This window comes from Choloepus didactylus, chromosome 12 (genome assembly GCF_015220235.1).
Source record: "Choloepus didactylus isolate mChoDid1 chromosome 12, mChoDid1.pri, whole genome shotgun sequence".
In the NCBI taxonomy this organism is placed as follows: Eukaryota; Metazoa; Chordata; class Mammalia; order Pilosa; family Megalonychidae; genus Choloepus; species Choloepus didactylus.
In genome coordinates, this window is record NC_051318.1 from 89,253,921 (window position 1) to 89,277,004 (window position 23,084).

At 39.8% G+C, this 23,084-nt stretch overlaps 1 protein-coding gene across 2 annotated transcripts in view; it reads right to left on the reverse strand.

Annotated features, from left to right (window-relative positions):
- EPSTI1 (epithelial stromal interaction 1) overlaps nucleotides 1–23,084 on the reverse strand; it is a 100,784-nt gene that overhangs the window by 62,338 nt on the left and 15,362 nt on the right. For both annotated transcript variants that reach the window (XM_037800209.1, XM_037800208.1), the window contains exons 2-6: nucleotides 21,312–21,370; nucleotides 19,513–19,596; nucleotides 16,227–16,300; nucleotides 15,464–15,547; nucleotides 9,110–9,183 (exon numbers count right to left, since the gene is read on the reverse strand). In XM_037800209.1, the coding sequence (XP_037656137.1) occupies nucleotides 9,110–9,183; nucleotides 15,464–15,547; nucleotides 16,227–16,300; nucleotides 19,513–19,596; nucleotides 21,312–21,370 (375 nt within the window). The remainder of the gene's footprint in view (nucleotides 1–9,109; nucleotides 9,184–15,463; nucleotides 15,548–16,226; nucleotides 16,301–19,512; nucleotides 19,597–21,311; nucleotides 21,371–23,084) is intronic.

Genomic DNA, 23,084 nt, shown 5'->3' on the forward strand with positions numbered 1-23,084 from the left:
AAGGGTTAAAAAATAGATTGGGGTGATGAAGACATAACTATATGATGATACTGTGAACAGTTGATTATGTACCATAGATGATTGTATGGTGTGTGACTATATCTCAATAAAATTGAATTTAATTAAAAAATATATATATATATAGCCAATTCCCATGTCTTCCGCAAATCCTTAAAAAAGCACTGTTTTTCATCACACCAGCATACAAAATGCATTTTGGCTACCTTCTCTGAATCACATCTTCCCCAGCCCCCACCAATGTTTAAACAGGCTGGAAATCCAAACCTATCTCAGCCCCTGGACAAACAAATGCACAATTAGAAAGACAACTATATCCCCGAAATAAGTTACTACCTAAATTTTTTAATACTGAATTTTATTTTATCCCATGTTTTAAATAACCTAGGCCGCCACTTCCTCTTTGGTATAAAAAAAATCAAAGGTTATTAATTGTTACTTCAAACCTTCATATATATCTGTAATATTGACTAAGACAAAAGGCCATACTGAAAAGTATCACATTTGAATTTTGGTAACTAGTTAATAATTACAGAGACTAAAAATAATGGTGAAAACCGTGCTGAGGTTATATGCTCATGTCTACCCCTCCACTTCCACGCTTAAGAATCCTAAAACTAATTCTAAATTCTGAAATTTGAGTCCATCCTCAACCAGAGTTGCAGACTTAATGCACCATTAATCTGGTCTGCTCTCAGCCTCCAATTGCAATAGTAACAGTCATTTGATTTTTAAAGAAAAGACAGTGCTACAGAAGTACATTCCAGAGGTCTTTTCATAAAAACCATCCAGTGTGCTCCATCTGCACGTGCAATCTGCTTGTGTATTTTCAGCCAGCTTGCATGGGCAGATTAATGCATACAATTAGAAAGCAACCTCACAGGCATTCAATAAACTGCCTTCATTATTACACTCAGGAGGGTCCCTTTGGATGTCAATAAAAGCCTGGTTTTCTGCCTGTTAGCTAAATAATTGACAACACTAAAAATCATCAGAAGCAAATGAAGGAAGTCAGGAACAAGGTGTTAAGAAAGAACACATTAAGATTCAACAGAGGTGGCTCACAAGGCAATCACGAGCTTTTTCTCCAGCTCCAGCTCAAGTCTGTGATGCCCTGCCCTACAGGAAAAAAGGAAAAAAACCAACATATCTGGCCAGCTATTTGAACTACACATCACAGCCCAGGGAACGTTAGCAAGGACATGAGATATTGACCAGTTTGAAAAAATTTCTTATTTGTGTTTCTATTTTGTGTCAGTTTGACAGAGTCAGGACAATTGACGTTTCTTTTTTATTTTTTCAGAAACAGCCTGACTGGTCTGGTGAAGTCTTTGCACTGCTGAAATTCTAACAGCTCTCCTAGACAATTCTTCCACTACAAACTGGTTCTAAGATGGTCTGATAAAGACTTGACATTCAAAGGATCCACCTTCTCAAAGAAGTCCCTTTCATATTTCTAGCTATCTAATGGCCATTTATTTCATGAGCTATTTGCTCTTTTAATTTCAAAAGACAGTCAAAAGAAAATTCTGTAAAGGCATTCACACATACACCTCTTCTTGTGCTTCTCAACAAGCTTTAAAAATCAATTTGAGACACTTCTCAATTTTAACCAACTTCTCTTTTTCCTGGTAAACCAGGATATTCACTGATAAGCAGAAGAAAGAGCAAGAGTGAAATGTGCATGTAATTGAATTCAGCTCCACTGAGTGAGGTGGCTGAGGGTAAAGCTCCTTTTTTTCCTTTTAGAAAAAGGATAATTGATCTCTAGTGTTTAGTGAAACACAAATTCAAGAAACTGTGAGACTACTAAAGAAAGGAGATTGGGAGACACAACTTACAAGGCTCTTCCCAGATCCAAGAATCTTTCATCTTTCACCTTACCTTTTTTTTTTTTTCAATCTAAAACCATGTTTTATTTCACAGGCTGTGTCATTTTTACAAAAACTAAGAATAACGTGTTCATAAAAAACATTCTATGCTGCATCCTTTCCAAAGATGTTCAATGATGGTTGTGGTTTCTGGTCCGAACAACAAAAATTTTTTTTTAGTTGAGAAATTCTGTATTTGCACACCAATCATGCATAAAATACAGGATTCCCATATAGCACCCCAACAACAACACCCTCCGTTGGTGCGGAATATTTGTTACAATTGAGAAGAGCATTTTTTGTAATTCTACTAATTCTTTTTAAAACTAAAGTTACCATTGTTACAATTGACAAAAAATTATTAAACTAGTACTTTCAACTATCATCCATAGTTTACATCAGATGTATTTTTTCCATATACTGTCCCATTATTAACACCTTGTATTAGGGTCATTCATTTGTTATGATTCATGAAAGAACATTCTTCTGCTTGTACTATAAACTATAGCTCATTATCTGCAATAGGGTTCACTGTGTTATACAGTTCTATGCTTTCTCTTGTTATTCTAGTAACATATATGACCTAAAGTTTCCCCTTTTAATCATATTAACCCATATAATTCAGTATTGTTAATTACACTCACAATAATGGGATACCATCACCACCATCCATTTCCAAACCTTTACAATCAACCTAGATAGAAATTCTGTACAAATTAAGCATCGACTCCCCATTCTCTAACCCCAATCTATCCCCTGGTAATCTACATTCCAGACTCTAACTTCATGAGTTTACTTACAAATAGCTCACATTAGTGAAATTATACAATATTTGCCATTTTATGTCTGGTTTATTTCACTCAACATAATATCAAGGTTCATCCATGTTGTTGGCATGCATCAGGATTTCATTCCTTTTTACGGCTAAATAATATTCTGCTGTATGTATATAACACATTTCGTTTAACCATTCATCTGTTGATGGACAAGGGGTGCTTCCATCTTTTACCAATTATGAATAATGATGCCCTGAGCTTCAGTGTGCAAATATTTGTTCAAGTTCTTGCTTACAATTTTTCTGGGTATATACCTAGTAGCAAGATTGCTGGGTCATATGGTAATTCTCTACTTAGCTTCCTGAGGAACCACCACACTGTCTCGCTCAGCAGCTGCACTGTTTTACATTCCCACCAGCAGTGAATGAGTGTTCCTATTTGTCTACGTCCTCTCCAACACTTGTAGTTTTCTGTTTCTAGTATGTGAAATGATTTATCTCATTGTGGTTTTGATTGGCATTTCCCTAATAGCTAGTGATGTTGAGCATCTTTTCCTGTGCTTTGTAGCAATTTATACATCCACTTTGGAGAAATGTCTATTCAAGTCTTTTGCCTATTTTTAACAGGATTGCTTGTCTTTGTATTGTTTGTACTATGGATACCATACCCCTATCGGATATGAAGTTTTCAAGTATCTTCTCCCATTGAGTAGGTTGTCTCTTCACTTTCATAATAAAGTCTTTTCATGCAAAAAAGTTTTTAATTTTGAGGAAGTCCCATTTATCTACTTTTTCTTTCATTAATTGTGTATTGGGTGTAAAGTCCAAGAAACCATTGCCTAACACAAGATCCTGAAGTTGTTTCCCCACATTTTATTCTAAGAGTTTTATAGTCCTGGTTCTTATATTTAAGTGTTTGATGCATTTTGAGTTAATTTTGTATATGGTGTGAGATAGGGGTCCTCTTATTTTGCATATGGATATCCAATTCTCCCAACATTTGTTGAAGAGACTACTCTTTCCCAACTGAGTGGACTTGGTAGCCTTGTAAAAATCAATTGGCCATTGGTCTACTTCTGAACTCTAAATTCAATTCCATTGGTTAATTATATCTATCCCCATGCCACTACCATGCTTTTTGACCACTATGGCTTTATAATATGCTTTAAAGTCAGGAAGTGTGAGTCCTCCCATTTCATTCTTCTTTTCCAATATTCTTTTTGCTTTTTAGTGCCCCCTAACCTTCCAAATAAATTTGTTAACTGGCTTTTTCATTTTTGCAGAGTAGGCTATTAGAATTTTGATTGGGATTGTGTTGAATCTATAAATCATTTTGGATAGAATTGAAGTCTTAACAATATTTAGTCTGCCAATCCATGAACATGGAATGTCCTTCCATTTATTAGGCCTTCTTTTATTTCCTTTCACAATGTTTTGTAGTTTCCTGTATAAAGTCCTTTACATTCTTGGTTAAATTTATTCCTAGATATTTGATTCTTTTAGTTGCTATTATAAATGGAATTTTTTCTTGGTTTCCATCTCAGAATACTCATTAGTAGTGTATAAAAATACTATTGATTTTTGTTTGTTGACCTTGTACCCACCTACCCACCCCCCTTTGCTGAATTCGTTCATTAGCTCAAGTAGCTTTACTGTAGGTTGTTCAGGACTTTCTAAATAGAAGAATATGCCATCTGCAAATAGAGAAAGTTTTACTTCTTTCTTTCCAATTAATATGCCTTTTATTTCTTTTTTGTACTTAACTGCTATGACTAGAATTCCAGTACAATGTTGAATAACAGTGGTGACAGTGGTCATCCTTGTCTTATTCCAGATCTTAGAGGGAAAGCTTTCAGTCTTTCACCTTTGAGTTTGATGTTAGATGTGGTTTTTTCATATATGCCCCTGTCAGGTTGAGGAATTTTCCCTATATTCCTTTTTCTAAGTGTTTTTATCAAGAAAGGATGCTGGATTTTGTCAAATGCCTTTTCTGTGTCAATGGAGATGATCATGTGTCTTTTTCCCCTTGGATTTTCTTGTGTTGAACCAGTCTTGCATTCCTGGGATAAATCTCACTTGATCATGATGTATAATTCTTTCAATGTGCTGTTGGATGTGATTTGCTAGTATTTTGTTGAGGATTTCTGCATTTATATTCATAGGAGAAACTGGCCTGTAATTTTTTTTTTCTTGTAGTTATCTTTACCTGGCTTTGTTATTAGGGTGATGTTGGCCTCATAGGATGAGTTAGGTAGTGTTCCCTCCTCTTTAATTTTTTGGAAGAGTTTGAGCAGGACTTTTATTAATTCTTCTTGGAATGATCAGTAGAATTCACCTATGGAGCCATTTGGTCTTGGGTTTTACTTTGATGGGAAGTTTTTGATGACTGATACAATCACTCTACTTGTAATTGGTCTGTTGAGGTATTCTTTTCCTTCTAGAGTCAGTATAGGTTGTTTGTGTGTTTCTAGGAATTTGTCTATTTCATGTAAGTTGCCCAATTTGTTGGTATATAGTTGTTTATAGTATCCTTTTATGATTCCTATTATTTCTGTGGGGTTGGTAGTAATGTCTTCCTTCTCATTTCTGATTTTATTTATTTGCATCCTCTCTCTCTTTTCTCTGTTAGTCTAGCTAAGGGTGTGTCAATTTTAATCAATCTTTTCTAAGAACAAATTTTTGGTTTTGTTAATTCTCTCTAGTTTTTTATTTATTCTCAATTTTATTTATTTCTGCCCTAATCTTTATGTCTTTCCTTCTGCTTGCTTTGGAATTAGTTTGCTGTTCTTTCTCCAGTTTCTCCAGGTGTGCAGTTAGTCTTTGATTTTAGCTCTTTCTTCTTTTTTAATGTAGGCATTAGGTCCATAAATTTCCCCCTTAGCACTGTCTTTGCTACATCCCATAAGTTTTGATATGTTGGGTTCTCATTTTCATTTGTTTCAAGATATTTACTGATTTCTCTTGTAATTTCTTCTTTGGCCCACTGATTATTTAAGAATGTGTTATTTAACATCTATATATTTGTGGATTTTCCAGTTCTCAGTACCTGTTATTGATTTCTAGCTTCATTTCATTATAGTCAGAGGAAGTGCTGTGTGTAATTTCAATCTTTTTAAATTTATTGAGGCCTGTCTTGTGACTCAACGTATGGTCTATTCTGGAGAATGATCCATGTGCACTTGAGAAGATGTATATCCTGCCATTTTGGGTGCAGTGTTCTGTATGTGTCTGTTGGGTCTAGTTCTTTTGTCATATTATTCAAGTTCTCTGTTTCCTTATTCATCCTCTGTCCAGATGTTCTATCTATTGATGAGAGTGGTGTCTTAAAGTTTCCAACTATATTGTAGTGATGTCTATTTCTCCCATCAGTTTTGCCAGTGTTTGCCTCATGTATATTGGGGCACCTTTGTTAGGTGCATAAATACTTATGATAGCTATTTCTTCTTGGTGGATTGTCCCTTTTATTAATATAAGACACAAAGAAGGACACTATATAACAGCTTTTGATGAAAAACCTATTTTGTCCAACATTAGTATGGCTACCTCAGCTTCTTTTTTTTTTTTTTTTTTGTTACTACTTGCATGGAATTTCCTTTTCCAACCCTTCACTTTCAATCTACATGTTTCTTTGGGTCTAGGGTGAGTCTTTTGTATACAACATATAGTTGGATCATGCTTTTTAATTCATTCTGCCAATCTGCATCTTTTAATTAGGGTGTTTAATCCACTAACATTCCATGTAATTGCTGTAAGGCAGTACTTACTTCAGCCATTGTGTCCTTTTTTTTTTTTTTTTTTTTTGTCTCTCTTTTCCTTTATTGCAACCTCCTTTTCATATACTTGATCTTTGGTGATATAACTGACTGATCCCTTCCTCATTTCTGTTTCTGTATGTTTTTAAAATACTTTCTTTGTGGTAACCCTGGGGTTTATTTCACACACCCTACATCTATAACCTACTAATTTGGGTGCCCTGTTTTCTTTACTCTTTCAGTTCTGGGACCCTCCTACCTTATAACAGTTCACAGTTAAAATGCACCCCCCCCCCCTTTTTTTCCTCTGTGAGGCTTTTCTGCTTCCAGTTTCTTCCCCAATAATGTATCCCACCCTTGGGAGTCAGATGGGGTCAATCCAGAAAGATGGGTCATTTCAGAAATGTCCATTTTGCATTAGGTGATCCAGACATCAGAAACTGGACTAAGTGAGCACAACACTTTCCAGCTGCAGTTTTACCACAGTCTCACTCTGGCTCTCTCTCTCTTTTTTTTCCTACTCGGGGCCCTTTTTACATAGCACTCCTCAGCAGCTTGTGTTTTGCCCTGGTTCTCGGTGGGCTTGGATTCCTCTGCCTGGATATGTGTGGGGTGCTTTCACTGCTGTCCTTGGTGGGAGGTGGGAAGAGGGGTTGTGGGGCGGTGTGGGATCTGGGCTGCAGCCTCTAAGCAAAACCCCAAGCTGCACGGGACCCAAGACAGTGGACCAGCAGGTCTGGGACGGAAGTACCCTAGCTGATATTTTCCTTTCTCTTCTATTCAGCATTTGTGGAGTCCTTTTCCTCTCTCTCCCATCCTCCAGAGTTCTAAGCCAGTGAGATTCGTCCTTTCATTCACTGAATCTCTGGGGAGGTTTTTCTTCAGAGGATGTCTTTTGCCGCCATCTTGATGATATCACCCTCACCTTACCATTTTATAAACTCTCTAGAGAATGTCTTCATATAACTCCCAAGTCCTGTACCTAATACTCCTCACTGATAAGCAGGCCTTCCCTTTTCCTATATAAAATTAGCATACCACAGCATAAATCCATTTATTCTTATTTGTGACTCCAGGGTACTCATGTCCCCATCCCATCTTCTTATTTCCCTCAACTCTCACTAGGCCTAGAAATAAATTCTTATCCTTTCTCTACTCCGGAAAAGGGAGGCAATAATGCATTCACACCAGTGTTCTATGGCTTCCCTCCTGCCACAACTCTCTTCGAGACAACTTCTCCTGGCTCTCAGTTTCCCACAATCCCCTCATCCCCATGCCTCCTTCCAAAGAAGAGTGGGACGAGACAGGCTACAGATTCTGTGACTAAAATGAGGGTAAGGTCAATTTTAACTTAAGGGAAATAACAGCATCCATTAGCACTTTTGCTCTCTTCCCATCCCATCTTCACCCCTTTCCTGGGCTGGGTAACAGAGGCCGGGTACCTAAAGTGTTAAGGGGGAAAGCAGTGGGCTGCAAGACATCTTTTTCATTCCTGCCTCTGAGTCTTAATGCAGGAAAGAGCTGCTTATGACAGAGGCCTGGTGAGAAAACCAGCAGGCTCTGTGCTCTGAGGAGAAACACACTCTAGGATGGCATATATGCTTACTCTGATGTCAGCGTGACCTTAAATTCTGTAAATGAGGGACAACGATGGAAGACAGAAGAGGAGGCAGTCAGAGAAATGAAATGGGGGGGAGGGGTTCCAATTACCAGTTCTGTTGGGACCAGAGTTGCTGCACACAGTCTCTGCAAAATAAAATTTGTTTGATCCCAATCGACAAGGCCACTATAAGAAGTATTATTTCAAGTCTATATTATGTTCAGGAACTTCTATGCCATTTATGTAAGTTACTTCATTTTATCCTTACAAATGATATATAGGAAAGATATTACTATCTCTATTTGAAAGAGAAAACTGAGGCTTAAAGAGGTTTAGTAGTTTGTACAAGATCACCACTAGGGAATGGAACTAGGACTTTGAACCCAGATGCGTCTGGTTCTAATTCTACCAGGAGCAACCAATCTGGTTCTTTGGTTTTTATCTATTTTTTAAAGCAATATGCAGATTACATAGCTAATAAGGTCAGAATGTGAGCTTATCTTTAAAACCTATATAACAGAGTAGATTATTATAAAGGACATAGTAGTTGCCCTACAAACATACTAACTGCTCTTATTACACTGGAAAAATTACCTTGTGTATCACCACCAATTAGGAATTTTACCAATACATGCTAATGATTTCTCAATTCTTGACCAGGAAAGTATAAATGTATAATAGTCCTAGTCCATTTGATAAATCCATTATTAGTTTAGATCCTGCTTGAATACATCATTTCAAACACCCTCCTCCTTGTAGCAATATTTTGGAAGTCAACATAACCAATAAGAAGTTCCCCGGATCACCAAAGAATCAAACCCTCCATGTTATTTATAACAGAGGATTCCTTCAATTTAACAATACAACGTCTAATTGATGGACTACTAAAGAATAATTTGGCAGCTACTGATGTCACCAACCTCAGAGCTTTGCTTATATAATGACATAATTATTTCACAATTATAAAATTAATATAACAGTCAACAGTCCAATGCCAGATGCTGTTTTTGAAAATTCACCATCACACTGGAATTTAAAAGCAGAATGAATGGCGCACCTATAAATGTATGAAGTTCTGAAAGCATAAACTTACTACTGATGATGCTCTCTAAATGCTTCTCTTCTGAGATTTTCCTGAAATCGTTTTTTCTCCTCCAGTTTATTGCTCTGAAATTACAAATATCAAAATGTAATCCATCAGGGAAGCTGTAAACAGAATCATGATGTTAAAGTTACCCAAGATCCAAAATCCATAGGCAACCTGCAAGGGGTTCCAAAATGGTAACTCGGGCAGAACCCATGAGCCCTAAATAGGGTGCCAGGAGCCCCAATTATTTCCATTGGTGTAATCGCTGAATCAGTATTTCACATTTTTATTCTTTAGTTCACATGGTAGCAACATTTACATTTTAAGTTGTGTTTTCCAAATGCTCAAATGGAAACATGAAATTTCCATACCAAGTATGTTAAATTAAAATCATAATATATGGCTTGATAGTTCATACAAAATTTAGATATACACCCACATTCCACCACAGCATTCAGGAAAAGAATTTCAATAAGCCAACTCCCTTCTGACTTCGAATCAGATACTTGAAGCTGGTTGAGAGCCTGAACCACAAATGTCATTTAAAAAAACATCCACTTGAATAGAAAAGAGTTCATTTATTTTTTAATTAGTTGGTAGGAGGGCCTGGGGACAAAGGACTACTTCATATTCGATATCAATGTCATCGGGGCTCTGGCATATTTTAATCGAGGTTAAATAAACCAGGAGCACTTGTTTTTTGCCTACTCTTTTTTTTTTTTCTTTTTTTTTAACTTGTCTGGGAAAAAAGGTAAAATTCCGAAACAACAAGTTTAATGGGAAATTGAAATAAGTTCCACAAAACAGAGAGAAAGGACGTTTTAAATGAGTCCAGAGGAGATGGCAAGCACCTGGGTTTGCTTTAATAAAATGCATTGGATTTGCCCAGAAGGAAGACCTGTGAAAATGGATTATTGGAAATCATCATCCCTTCTAACCTCTGATAAAACTTTGGCTCTATCTTTCAAAGATTCCTACTGTTCATTTCCATGAAAGTCTTCATTCGTATACAACTATTTACCAACTCCCATATTAAAAGGCAAATGGATGATGAATTCAATTTCAGATAAAAAAGAGACAAAGGCAATGACCAGAATCAAAGGGTATTAGGGACCAGTTTTAATGCAGAGCAATTGGATTATTAATGAGACATAGACTTCCAGGAAACAAACTAAGAGACATTTTAGAAACAGAACAAATAGGATACAAACTAGAAAAAATCCTGACTTGTGAGATTCAAAGTGGTCAGTTGATGAGCAACCTACACCCTCTGCCAAAAATTAAAAATGAAATAAACATCAAAAGGATAAAAGACAACAAGCAAGCACTACGTGTAAATTAAACCAGTAATTAGTAACATTGTCTCCAGAATAATGAGAAAACACAAAATATCTAGACACAGAGGCTAAGTTCCTTTAGCAAAGTCAGAAACTGAGACGCTAACCAGTTTTAATCTCATCACTAATAGATTATCACAGCATGCAACTCACCACAGTAGCTAAATTCAATCTGACAAAAGTCTATTTACACCTCAGCAGAAGTCCACAGAGAAGTATTTTGTAAAATACTGGAGGATTTGAGAAGTTTTATTCAATACTTAGCAACATACTGTTTTAGTACAGAATCCAAATGCTTAGATTTAATCAGACTCTATTTCTTTTCATTTGCCACTGAGTTAAGGAGTCGCTCAAACGTAATTACACATACGTACAAATGCAGAATGTGAAATCTCTAAGAACATGAGATCCAGAAGAAGAAAATACAGGAATCCACTCCAGCTCTGCCAGCCAAGTGAACTCAAGCAAAGCATTTAGTATCTCTGAATCTCATTTATTCAACAAACATTTTTCAAATGCCTAGTACATGCTAGATACTATGTTAGAGGGTGGGGATACAGTTGGGGAAAGAGGCATGCTTTCCCTGAAGAAATTCAGAGTCTACGTGGAGACATAGACAAGAAACCCACAGTGACAGTTATGTTAAATATGTTAGGGGACAGAGGCTTGCATATATTATAATATGAATACACAGGAAAAGCAGAGAAGTGGGTGTGAGGAAATGCTCTCAACAGTTCTAAAAAACATTTCTTCATGATCTACTAAGTGACAGTCTCCATCCCGGGCACAGGAGCCAGAAGTTGAGTCACACTTGGATTGTGGTTTTTAACCTCTGGTTCATGAAGGATTCGTGTAGTGTAGACTGAACCACCACCCAACAAAAGATGTTCTTCACCTTAATCTGCATACCTATAGGTGTGAACCCATTTGTAAAGATGTTATTATAATAAGGTGTGCGTCTTAATCCATATTGCTGGAGTCCTTAAAAAGAGAGAAAATACAGATGCAGCCAGTCAGTAGAAACCAGAAACCAAAGAGGCCAGAAGATACAGCAGCCAGAAGTCAGAGAAAGCCACAGGAGGAGATCAAGGAAATCACCAGGTGACAGAGGCGGAGATGCAAATCAAGGAACCCCAGGGACTGTGGCAAGCCATCACCACACACTACAAACTCTCAGAGAGAGCATGGCCTTGCCGACTAAAACTGTGTGCCAAAAATTTCTTGTTGCTTAAGTCAACCTATTGTGTGGGATTTGTCATAGCAGCTCTGGCAAACTGAGATGAGCTGTTTATTGGGGGCGCGCTCATTTTTATAAAGAATGGGCTTATAGCTTTCTTTGGATTCCTCAAGGAGTTGATGGCCAAATAAAGGAATAAAAACCATGGGTCCAAAGAGAAATTCTAGGGTCCAGCCTGAATACACAAGCAAGATTTTCCAGGATGGGAAGAAAGTGGGGGAAAAGGGTGCATTATTCTGTCTACCATATGGATTATAATCCCTTTTTAAAACTAAAGGATTAGCTGCACAGTAGGCCAGATGCATCACAGAAGCTTCCTCAGTCCTCTGAGGCCTGGCTTTGGAATGTGGGCAGTGGGGGAAGGGAGAGAGAAGCTCCTTCCTTTAGAGCTAAGTAGTGGTGTGCCAGTAAACATTTAACAACCAGCTCTGACGGGGCGGAGGGGAGGCTGATTTGCAGCACGTAGTGATTTCCACGTTGTAAATACTTCAACCATAGTCGATTTCAAGCTTCCGACGAGAAGTCAATTAGCTCACAAAACTGTGAAAATTTAACAATCTGCTCTCACCAGCCATTCACAAAGAAGCTCTAGCACACCACTGGAAGTAAGCATACCATCAACCTACTCTAGGTGGGGAATTCAAGCACCCCAATGCCCTCTCCCAATTTTCCCCTTCACCCATAGGATCAGCTCTTCCTGGGCTTCACTGGCCCGAGCAGATGCTAAAGAGCTGACAGCCGTTCACTCCCTCCTGCTTATCAAGGATTCCCAGAACACCCACAAATATAGGCAGGGAATGCAGTTTACTCTCCCATCATTGTACTCAAACTTGCATGTGCAAATGACCCCTCTTGGGGAGGGAAAACTGAAGGGCAAGGAGAGACCTGGGCAAAGGTCAGAGGCCAAGCTGGAGGCTCAGGGAAAGGGGAGGGTGTGAGGGCAACAAGCTCCTTGGATTCTCTTTGGCTCAGAGTTCCTGGGCAGCAGCCCTTAGCCTGGGGAGGAGGGCAGAGTGGTGCAGGTGCATGTCCATGTGTGTGATTGTGGTTGTGCATTTTAAAGAATAAGTGTTCCATAAATACAGCCATTATCACTTCCCTTGGCCATTTTCATACCAGCAATGTGAAATGTGCCATTTCTAGAAGGCTAACGTCCATATTTCTTTTATCTGACACCAGCTGCTAAGTAGGCTGACATTTAGTAAGAAAAGCCACAGATTTATATACAGGAAGGGGTAAGTCACAGGGGCTGTGCAGGCCAATCAGCCACAGAAGCTAGAGAAATTTATGGAAAGACGAGGGTGGGTTGTTACTTCTTTGAACAGGTAATTTAGACTTCTGCTCTTCCAACATTTATATGTACAAGAATTGCCTGGGAAGCTGGTTAAAATGCAGAATCTGAATAAGTAGGACTAGGACATGGCCCATGATTCTGCATTTCTAACAAACTCCCAGGTTATGCCGATGCTGCCAGTCCTGGGACCTCATTATGAATAGCAAGCAACTCACTCACCCTCTCAATTTTGAACCTATGTACACCATAATCATTATACTTATCCCATAAGAGAAGCCAAGCCAATTAAGATTTTTGCATTTAATCCTTGTTACAGCCCAAGAGGGCTTTTGCAGCCTAAGGACTAAAGAAAATACTGGACATGTTCAGAGACATGAGCTTTTATTTTGGGGGGCTTACCTACAGGGTGGGAAGTCAGCTGCTCTGAATGGCAGTAGGTTCAGAGCTTAGTGTGTAAGGTACTCTGCAAAAGCAGGGGGTGCCAGGGAGGGGTTTATAAGGGTTAGGACAAAGACATTCCAGTGGGTATGAGAACACAAGTGCAGGAGCGGGGGTCTTGTGACATAGGAAGGGATCAATAGTAGTCAACAGGCAACAGGGTAGGATTATAGGTTATCTGGTAGATAATAGAATCTCAGGGAGCTTCAGGGAGGAAGTAAGCTATAGATTACATTTATCACCAGAGGCCTGATCCTACAAGGAGAGTAGGTCAAACATTAACTGTCCTAGGTCACGCAAGCTGCTGTGTGCACGGACGTCAAGGCACTTGGAGAAGGCCCTGGGCCCGGGGCTCCCACAATGCTATATGTCAAGTGTTACAGTGTATCTCGGAAAGGGACAAAATCTGCTTTTGTTAATGTTAAAGAAAATAGTTTCAGCCACTAGCATTTCTGAATAGTATACATTATTTGACCTAGGAAGGAATGAGCTATACATAATCCACAAGCTGGCCAATTATGGGTATTAAATGACAAGTAATAAATGCCTTTCAGGATAAGAGGCTGCAACTCAATAATTCTTCAGGGTCTGCAAGCCTCTTAATTCAGTGTTTGGTGATGATTCAGTGGTTTTCCTTGTTCTGCCTGAAATGCAGACACCCTTGCTCTGTAACAGGAGGGCCTCCTCTACAACCACAAGACCAAAGTGTGACTCTTCTTTTGGAAGAGAAAATGGGGAGAAAGAAGATTTATATGAAGAAGAGCGGGGAACAGAGAAGTAGGAAGAGAAAGAGAGAGACCACCCCCCAGAAAAGTTTTTGTAATCAAAATCTTTTCGATGAAAGTGTAACAGCTGATAAATAGGAAACAGCTTGCTGAATGAAATTTTGTAAGCAAGATTGTTATACTCTTCAGTTTAGCCTCCAGCATTTTAGTACAGATTATCATTCACGGTTTCTCATATACAAGCCCAGTCGCCTCCCCACTCCCAGAGCCACAGGGAGGCGATGGCCTTGGGAGAAGAGCAGGTGGTGCTGACAGACACATTTTACAGGAACAACTCAGAGAGGGCTGGAGGCTGTGCAAGGTCACACAGCACAACAGGACATCTTCTAAGAAAGACATAACAGTCTGCTCTCCCAGCTTTCTCGGGGAAGGGAGACTCCTATACTCTGTGTGTCCCATAAGCCGTCAGCTTTAGGCTTCATTAACTTGAACTGGTACAGCATCTGTTGCTTGGTAACCAGATTTAAATGTTTTTAAAAGAGAAAGGGGGAGGAAGGGAAGGAGGAAGGGAGGGAGGGAAGGAAAGAGGGAGGAAAGGAGGGAAGGAGGGAGAGATGGAGAGAGGGAGGGAAGAAAACAGCGGAAGAGAAACTGTTTTCCTTGACTCATACCTGCAGCTGGTGTTGTGCGTGGTAGTCATACAGGATGCTACACATCGTGAGTCAGCACCCGGACCCAAACCTCTGACACTTAAACCTACTATAGCTTAGGGATCTGTGGGGAATGGGAGTAGGAAGTGGGGTGCAAATAATACAGCATTCTTCCTCCTTTTCTGTCAGTTGGGAAGTTTTAAAAGACTGTTTCCCCCAAACCCCAGACAGAGTACCAAAACTAAGAAACATCACTTAGAGCTTTAGAATAGAACACATCACTAATGTGAAATGCAAATACATGCCTTTTTTCCATCAATAGAGAAGGCAGGATCACCTCTATTGTACTGATTCTAGAAACGTCAGTGCTTGGATTGAAATAGGGCAACATCCTGAATGCCACTGTTATTAATCACTTGGTGTATATTTCATATTCTGATCAAACAAATACTGTTACCTCTTTGATCACTTCTGGGACCAGTCTGCCTGGGTTCGAATCCCGATTCTTCTACTTACTGTGTCTATTTATGCATTTATAAAATTGGGTAATAATATAAAGTACTTTGTAGGGTCATTGTGAGGATTAAATGAGTTACAACATGGACAGTGCCTAGGAGAGAAACTGGATGTTGTTGGGCATTTGGTAAATGTCAGCTTATCTTCCTTTCCACCATCTTACCTTCTCTCTCTGAATTGCCTTCATTTTTTGGATTTCAGCTTCCTCAGCTTCCTTCTTGATTCGTATAGACTCTTCTCTTTTTAGCTAAATTGCATTGAGATTACAGAGGACAAAAGTTACCATTTTCCAGTCTGAATGTCAGGAACACAAAGTTACCATGAAAGACAAATTACAGTATTGTTTGTACTTCACCTTGCCATGATTATAGGTTGTTACTACAAGCCACTGAGATCACACAGAATGGCTAGGCTACAGCTCCTGCTCATGAAATTTTACTGTATGTTTTTTTCCTTTGGTTTGTCCCTCCCTCTCCCCACCCCCTCCCCTTGTCTTTCCCCTCCCCCCTCCCCCTCTCTGAGTTGAGGAGGTGGGGTTTGGATAATTTTTCCTGATTATAAAACTCATAGTGCCGACTGTCAAAATCACTGGATGCCTCAAATCATTTTAGTACTACTTCCATGACTGGCCCAGAGTAAACAGATCCATGTTCTTAGAACCAAAGCATTCAAAATATAGTAGAGAATTAATTTAAACTAGAAAAATAATGCATCCTCTTAATCAAGGATCCTGTTGTCTGCTGCATGGCTTGGAGAAGAATTCTAGGTACTCATCTCCTCACTTTGTGATTGCTTAGACTCCCAGGGTTTCCTTTTGCAATTGGTTTTATCCTTTTGGTAAAGTGACTGTTTTATTTCAAGCTTACTTGAAAGTCCTGGTACTCAAATTCCTCGCCAAAATGAAACTAGAAGAGATGGATTCTGACCTTTTGCTGGTATTTAGACTGCATCAGTTGGAGTTGCTGTCTCTGCCTCACTTCAGCCTCAGATTGGCTTCCACCTAAGGCAGAAGTCATGGTGGAAAATGAGTATTAAGTGGATACGTCAGTTATCAAAGGCAAATTAATACATGATGAGTCTACAACATGGGTTTCTTTAACATTTTTATACCCCTGGAAATAAAAGCATAATCAGTTTTTTTAATAAGACATTAGTTACAGAATGGAAATAAAATTGTAGCCAGTTTTTTTTTTTTTTAATAAGACATTACAGAATGGTAACTACTTAAAAGGGAAATGGAACTGGATGGAAGAAGGAAGCCATATTCCTAAAAGAAGGGGACAATCCTACTAAGGTTTTTCAATCATGTAGGTATTAGAGTTTTTACTTAGATTGAAATCATACTTAAAGGGACAAGCTAAGCAATAAAAAATAGGGTCCCTGCATTCCAAATTCTAGACCATTCTTTCTGCTTGAGTATGGCTATGCCTTAACCTAATAAAGAAGATGATCGATTCTGTTTCAATAGTTTTTGTTTTCTTCTAACCCCATTGCCCTATATGCAAGTAGCAAAACTCAGGAGATCCTTGGAGATATTGCTACTGGGCACGTGTGGAGTCTTTATTACCTAGCTTTTAAAAGTGCAATGGGAACTTTTGGTTAGGAGTTCATCATAAATCCATACTATTCATTGTTCTTTCTTTAGGTATTCAAGAGAAAATATGAATACTAGAGTATTTGTCTGCTCTCTTTTGAACTCAGAATAATTTGGGACCAGAGATCCTTGCAGCTTGACAATCATCTTATGAATTTTTCTCAGTGCTTAGGAATTTTTCTCATGGTTATGCATGCATAGTATGCAAATTTTAAGATTCCTTTGAAATAATTCTCTGGTGCTTTAGTCACTAAACGTGTCAGTTCTCTGAAAGAAGATGCATTTAAACATTTGCATTCACTGTAATTTTATAACTGAACTGGTAAAGACACCATAGGGACTTTCTGATTTCTAAAACATATATAAGGCCTATTTGGTTTTGGTCCTATAGACTCTGAGGCAAAGGATGGGGGAAATGGGTGAGAAACAGTGAGAATTACTGAAGCTTTTAACTAATGTTATAGCCACATTCATTATCTCCTAGGATCATTTTTTACATAGTTTAAGGGATGGAGAATAGGGGAGGATTTGAAAATCAGAAGAAATGGAGAAAGCCAGATGTCTAAACATTTGCATGTTTTGCTCAAAACTCATTTCAAAGTTTAATATATTCTAGAAGTTTCTTTCCTATTCCCTATCCCCTCACCCCCCACCCCACCCCCCATACTTGACCATTCCTAGATACTTCAACTAATGGGAAGTTGGAATGAGACTCCTGTCTTCATTTTTGGCTAAAGTCCCAATACAATAGTTAACAACTGCTCGAAATTCCAGTGAGGTGCCTGGCTCCCTAAATAGGATTTGCAAGGGAGGTAACCAAAGACTAGCTTGAGGACTTTAACCAAGCATTCACCTTCAGCCTATATAAGAGGTTGGATAGGTCAAAGGGAGTAGAAATCTGAGGGAGGAGTTCTTTGGAAAGAGAGTGCTGGATGTGAATTTCATCCCCTCTGTAAATGTGTTTGGAAAAGGAGAATCGTCCCCTTGAGGTGATCAGAAGAGGTTTACTAAAAATCACTTGAAGAGCTTACCCTGTGAGAAAAGGGATCCAATGGACCCATGCAAGGAAAAGTCAGAGCCCTAAAGCCACAAGACTGTGACTAATTGGCTATTCAGGTGGGACATCAAGGGGAGGTGGCTGCATTGCAGATGGCCTGTATGCCCAGAGTTGGTGGGAACAAGGATGCATGGGGTTTCCTGTACATTCCTGTAGAATGTGAGTCTAAAACCATCTTACAGGGCACCCACGAGGGCACCCTGGGGGACAATGGAGCCCTACAAAGACAGTCTACCAAGAGCCAAGGGTGAAAGTCAAGAGCTGCCAGAGGGAAAAGTATATCATCTCTGGTAGGTAAATGCTGGGGAGGGGGTGGGGGACTGGACGACTCAAAGAACCCCAAAGAAAGAGCGAGCAGGAAGACAGGCTACGACTTGAAGAGGGCAGGGCCAGTGCACCACAGGCTCTACCCTCCTCTACCTCACCCTCCCTTTCAGACTCTGGAGAGGTCAGAATCTGGTGGCAGAGGGGCCGACAGAGAAAAATCCAGCCAGGCCTCCTTCCCTTCGCTAGCTTTCTACCTGAAATAGGCCTGGGCTGGAGCAGGAGCGCAGCGTCCGTCTTTCATTAGTAATGGCATCTTAACCAGTATCTAGGACTCAACATTCATTTCTGAAATGAGACGGTTCTATGCCTAGAATTCGCTAGACAGCTTTATCATTTGAGACAGACCAAAAGGATCAGTGGCCCTTTCCCATCTCATCCCGCAGAGCTGGTGTGAAGTGCCAGTCAGGAAGCAGTAAAGCTGTTTCCTCTTCGTGCCCCTCAAATTCAGCTTTGTCAGCATAAGGGTAAACAGTGAGGTTAACCACTTCCATGGGATGAGGGTGGGATGACTGCGATGATTCTATTATTTCCCTCACTAAATGATTTTCAATTTACTTATTTTTGCCTCTGCACTAGGAGAAATACTTCTCTAAAAACTACCATGACCACAGTTGGCTCCTAACTCTAGACACGTTTGTATGAACTAAATCCGAGGAAGCTGCTCTAGCTGTGCTAGAACAGAATAGGGAAGTCTGGACTCAAATGATTCCCGTTAGGTGGCATTGCATCTGAATGATTCAAACACCCGGAGGCAGCCCAGACAATTCACCCCCCTGGCAGCCCGCATGCCAGACACCCAAAGGTCTCTATCTTTAGAAGTGAAACCACCAGTGGCAATTCTGTTCACACCCACCACTGGGTCCCCAACTCACCCTCATCTTTTTTTTTTCACATTAGCATTTAATTGCCACAATTAATAGGTGTGTGCTCATTTTTACTCCCACCCTGCTTAGTGCTATGACAGGCCATACTCAGCACCCCAGGTAGGCTTTCTTTGGAGTTGATCATCTAAGGGGCTTACATTATCTGGCAATTAAGCCATCACTTTATTCCCAGATAAATGTGGCAGGATGTTTGCCACTTGCAGAAAATCAGAAACAACCATAGTCCCACACACCTGAGTGTTTCAGCTTTAAGTGCACTGCACCCCAAGCAGCCCAGCTACCCAACCACCTATCTTGTACATGCAAAGACACACGTGCAAGGTGTGCAGGCAACTGATTTGCTTGCTTACCTAGCCGCCTCGGAGCCAGGTTGACTGGTTTAGCTCTATTCTGCTCCTTCCACTTCTCCAGGTCCTCCAGCTCTTTCGCAGCAACTAAGCCAGGTGAGAAACAGCAAGTCATCAATTATGAGAATTTGAAAAGGAAACTGGTCCCTTTGAAGCATAAACAAGAAACGACCTAGTATGGGGCAAGGAATTGCCCGTGAGCATGAGGTGGCCGAGAGCAGGCAAACCATCTGGGAAAGGCTCACTACCTGGGGCCTGCCTCTTGTCACATTTTCTCGCCAAGAGTCTGCGCAGAGCATTCAAAATTGAAAAACAACCTGAACCCCTACTAACACAAAGGAATCCAGTTTTTCCTCCCCTTCCGGTGTTCTGTGCCAAATTAATTTTAAAGGTTTCCTGCAGAAAATGTGTGCAAAGCTAGAGTATCAATATGTCAATTAGAATTTCTCATGCATGGGTAACATATATGCCCAGAAAGTTCTGCTGTGCATATTCCTTTTGTTTTAAATGTTTACTCAAGTTTATTGCAAATATGGGGAGTGAAAGCTCTGGGCAGGCCGGGCACCCTGCTCTGGTTCCTGGCACCCGGGACCCCCTAGTTGGAGGCTCCCCAGGTATCTACTCTAGGTGACAACAGGGGGCGCCAGAGAGACGTTCCTTTCTTCCCACTCACGCCCTACTCTCTGCTTTAGACCCGATGGTTCCAAATGTCCTTTTATAGCATTTAAAAATTATTAGGGAAAAAAGAAACTTCTGAAACATCTCAAAATCTAAGCAGACCACACTGAGGCTTAAATTCCTGTGAAGTATGTAAATCAACAGCTTGTAAGGTGCCAGAATCTTCGGGATTCTATTGGTTAGCTGTCGGGCAGAACCTAGCATCATTCTCTCGACACAGATATAATGGCCAGATTCTGCACTGACACGACTGTACCCCCAAAGGGGGCTACCTGTCTGGTGGGGATCTTTAGGGAGGTGCTTTTCCATGGTGCCCTAGTGTCCATCATGTCACAAAACTACATTTCCTACCACAATCTCCTAATAAAGAAGAGTATAGAACCTCAGTACTAGCCCAACAGCTGAGTGCATGACGAACAGCCTCCATAATTTCTTTGTGAACTAAAATATTTTAGTTCTCCCAAATCTAAAATAGAATTCTGTGACTTTAAATGGCTACATTTATACATGCTATGCAACTTCAATTAAACATATTATATACACACAAAATGTAAGAAACACAGAAACAAGTAAAACATGAGCCCCGCTCTCAAGGACCTTATTATAATCTGGAGAAGGAAAACTGAGGTACACAAATAAAACATCTGAAGTTGCAAAATTATGGGAGCACAGAGGTTAAAGTATTTTTTTATTAAGGAGGTTTAGAGCTCATTAAGGAAGGAACTAATTATTTCGTGATCTAGTTGGTATACAACTTGCCTATTTCAAAAGTATCCATAAAAATATCAGCTTCAGCCCAACTTTAAAAGGGGTGAGATGGGTCTTTTGGCAATCAGTGTGAATTTGTTAAAGCCAGACAGGAATCTGAGATTTACAATTGCACTATGTGTTCTGTTCATAATGTAGAGAAATAATTTAGAAGCAGTAATAATAAAATAATTTTAAAAGGTATAAATAAAACTCCTGAAGTTAAAAAAAAAATGAAAACCCTTGCAAAAACATGGTGAGTCTATACAAATCAGAAAGTAGAAATACTTCAGACCAAAACAAATTGTTCTCTATATGAGTATTTTCTATAAGAAAATGAAAAACATTCTGAATGTGAAATGAATGAATATACGTACTTCTTTGTAGCTGATTTCTTCGATTTTCATTTGGTGCTATAACAGTATATGTGCCTGTGCTAGAAGGAAGAGGAAAAATTGCTTATTAACATGAAAAACTACAATTTAAATAAGCTACCAGATAGTCTTCCTTCTAACATTCTGTCCTTACCACCATCACCATCAAATAGGTGCCTTGGCAAAGAAGATTAAGACCCAGACTTGCTTTCCAGGAGCTTACAATCTAGTTGTCAAATAAAACAAATGCCCGCTGCCAAGAATAAAAATACAAAGCAGCTGACGAAGAGTCACGAGTGAGTGCTTTCCTGTGGGTTCTTGGTAGACTGTTTTGTAGGGCTCCGTTGTCCCCCAGGTGGCTGTGATGGGCAAGTCCCGTTAAGATGTCTTTAGACTGGCATTCTCTTCCATGTGAACCGCTCAGGAAGAACACAAAAACGCTCATGCATCCATCTGCAAAACAGCCACCACCTCCTGATGATCACTCACAGAGCCAACTGTCCACAGCCTCACTCATGCCTGAAGCTTCAACTTTCCCATGGCTAGGTCCTCTGGGACCCTCATTCTCCAGGGGACACAGGTTGAGCATAAACAGGAACTGACAGAAGCAAAGGGTCACTTCTTGAGGGAACAGGGAAGGCCATCCAAGGAAGACTTCATTTAAGCAAAAATACTCAACACTGAGATGCTGCGAAGCTGTTAAAATACTGTGAGCTTCTGAGGGCAAGAACTGGCCTTGATTGGTATCTGTATGCCCAGCACCTGGCACAGGACCTGCACAAAGTAGCTGCTTGATAAGTGTGGGCAGAACAGAAATGAAATGGTGCTACAGACTCACAGTTTGGGGATGGCTCTTCTTTGAGATGATGTATGTGGCCCTCCAAGAGTGTGAATACTTTAGGAGAGCAAGTATATAGTATAACACCAGAACTGCAGCATATATGGGGGTGCAGTTTTAGGGGAAATGGATGAAGATAAACACAATAAGTTTACAAAAGTAGATACTCTTAGAAGTCTCTGTCATCAACAGGGAATGTACAATCCCAAAGGGCAAATTAGCAAAGATTGAACAGTAGAGGCCAAAAGTGCTGATTAACAGAAGCTATTTTTTCCTTATCTTATTATTTTCCTTGCAGTGAGCCTTCAGCCAGCTTCAAACTGGGCTTTAATTTTAGACTTGTAAATGTGAGGTGTGCAACCACCTTCGCATGCAAATGGGGCTGCTGGATGCCCAATTACCTAATGTATATTAGCAGACGTTGCATGTGTAGCCTAGTGTGCAAACAACGTTATGAATACAAAATTAGGAGGCTGCCGCTGGAAATTAATCCCTTGTCCATTACATATTCTTTGTTCACCCTGAGAAAGATTTTTCACTCCTCAATTGCCAGCACTTTACAGGAGCTTGGTAGCTGCAATTCTGTGAGTAATTCCTGTAAGCTTGGATAAGATACAACGGTGAGCCACTCTGCAGAGTCAAAAAGATGAATCACTAGATACCGAATTTAAATGCCAACCGTGAAAATGCTGCACAGCCTTCAATGTCTGTTAATATTTTGATATAGATTTTCCCACCACACCAAGGATTTGGCTATACTACAGAGCAGCAGTTATAAAATTTCTGAAATGTCAGAAATACCTGGAGGGCTCATTAAAGGGTAGAGTTTCTGATTCAGTAGGTGCTTGGTGGGGCCCAAGAACTTGCATTTCTAACAAGTTGTCAAGCAATGCTGATGTTCTTGATCTGGGGACAACACTTTGAGAACCACTGGTGTA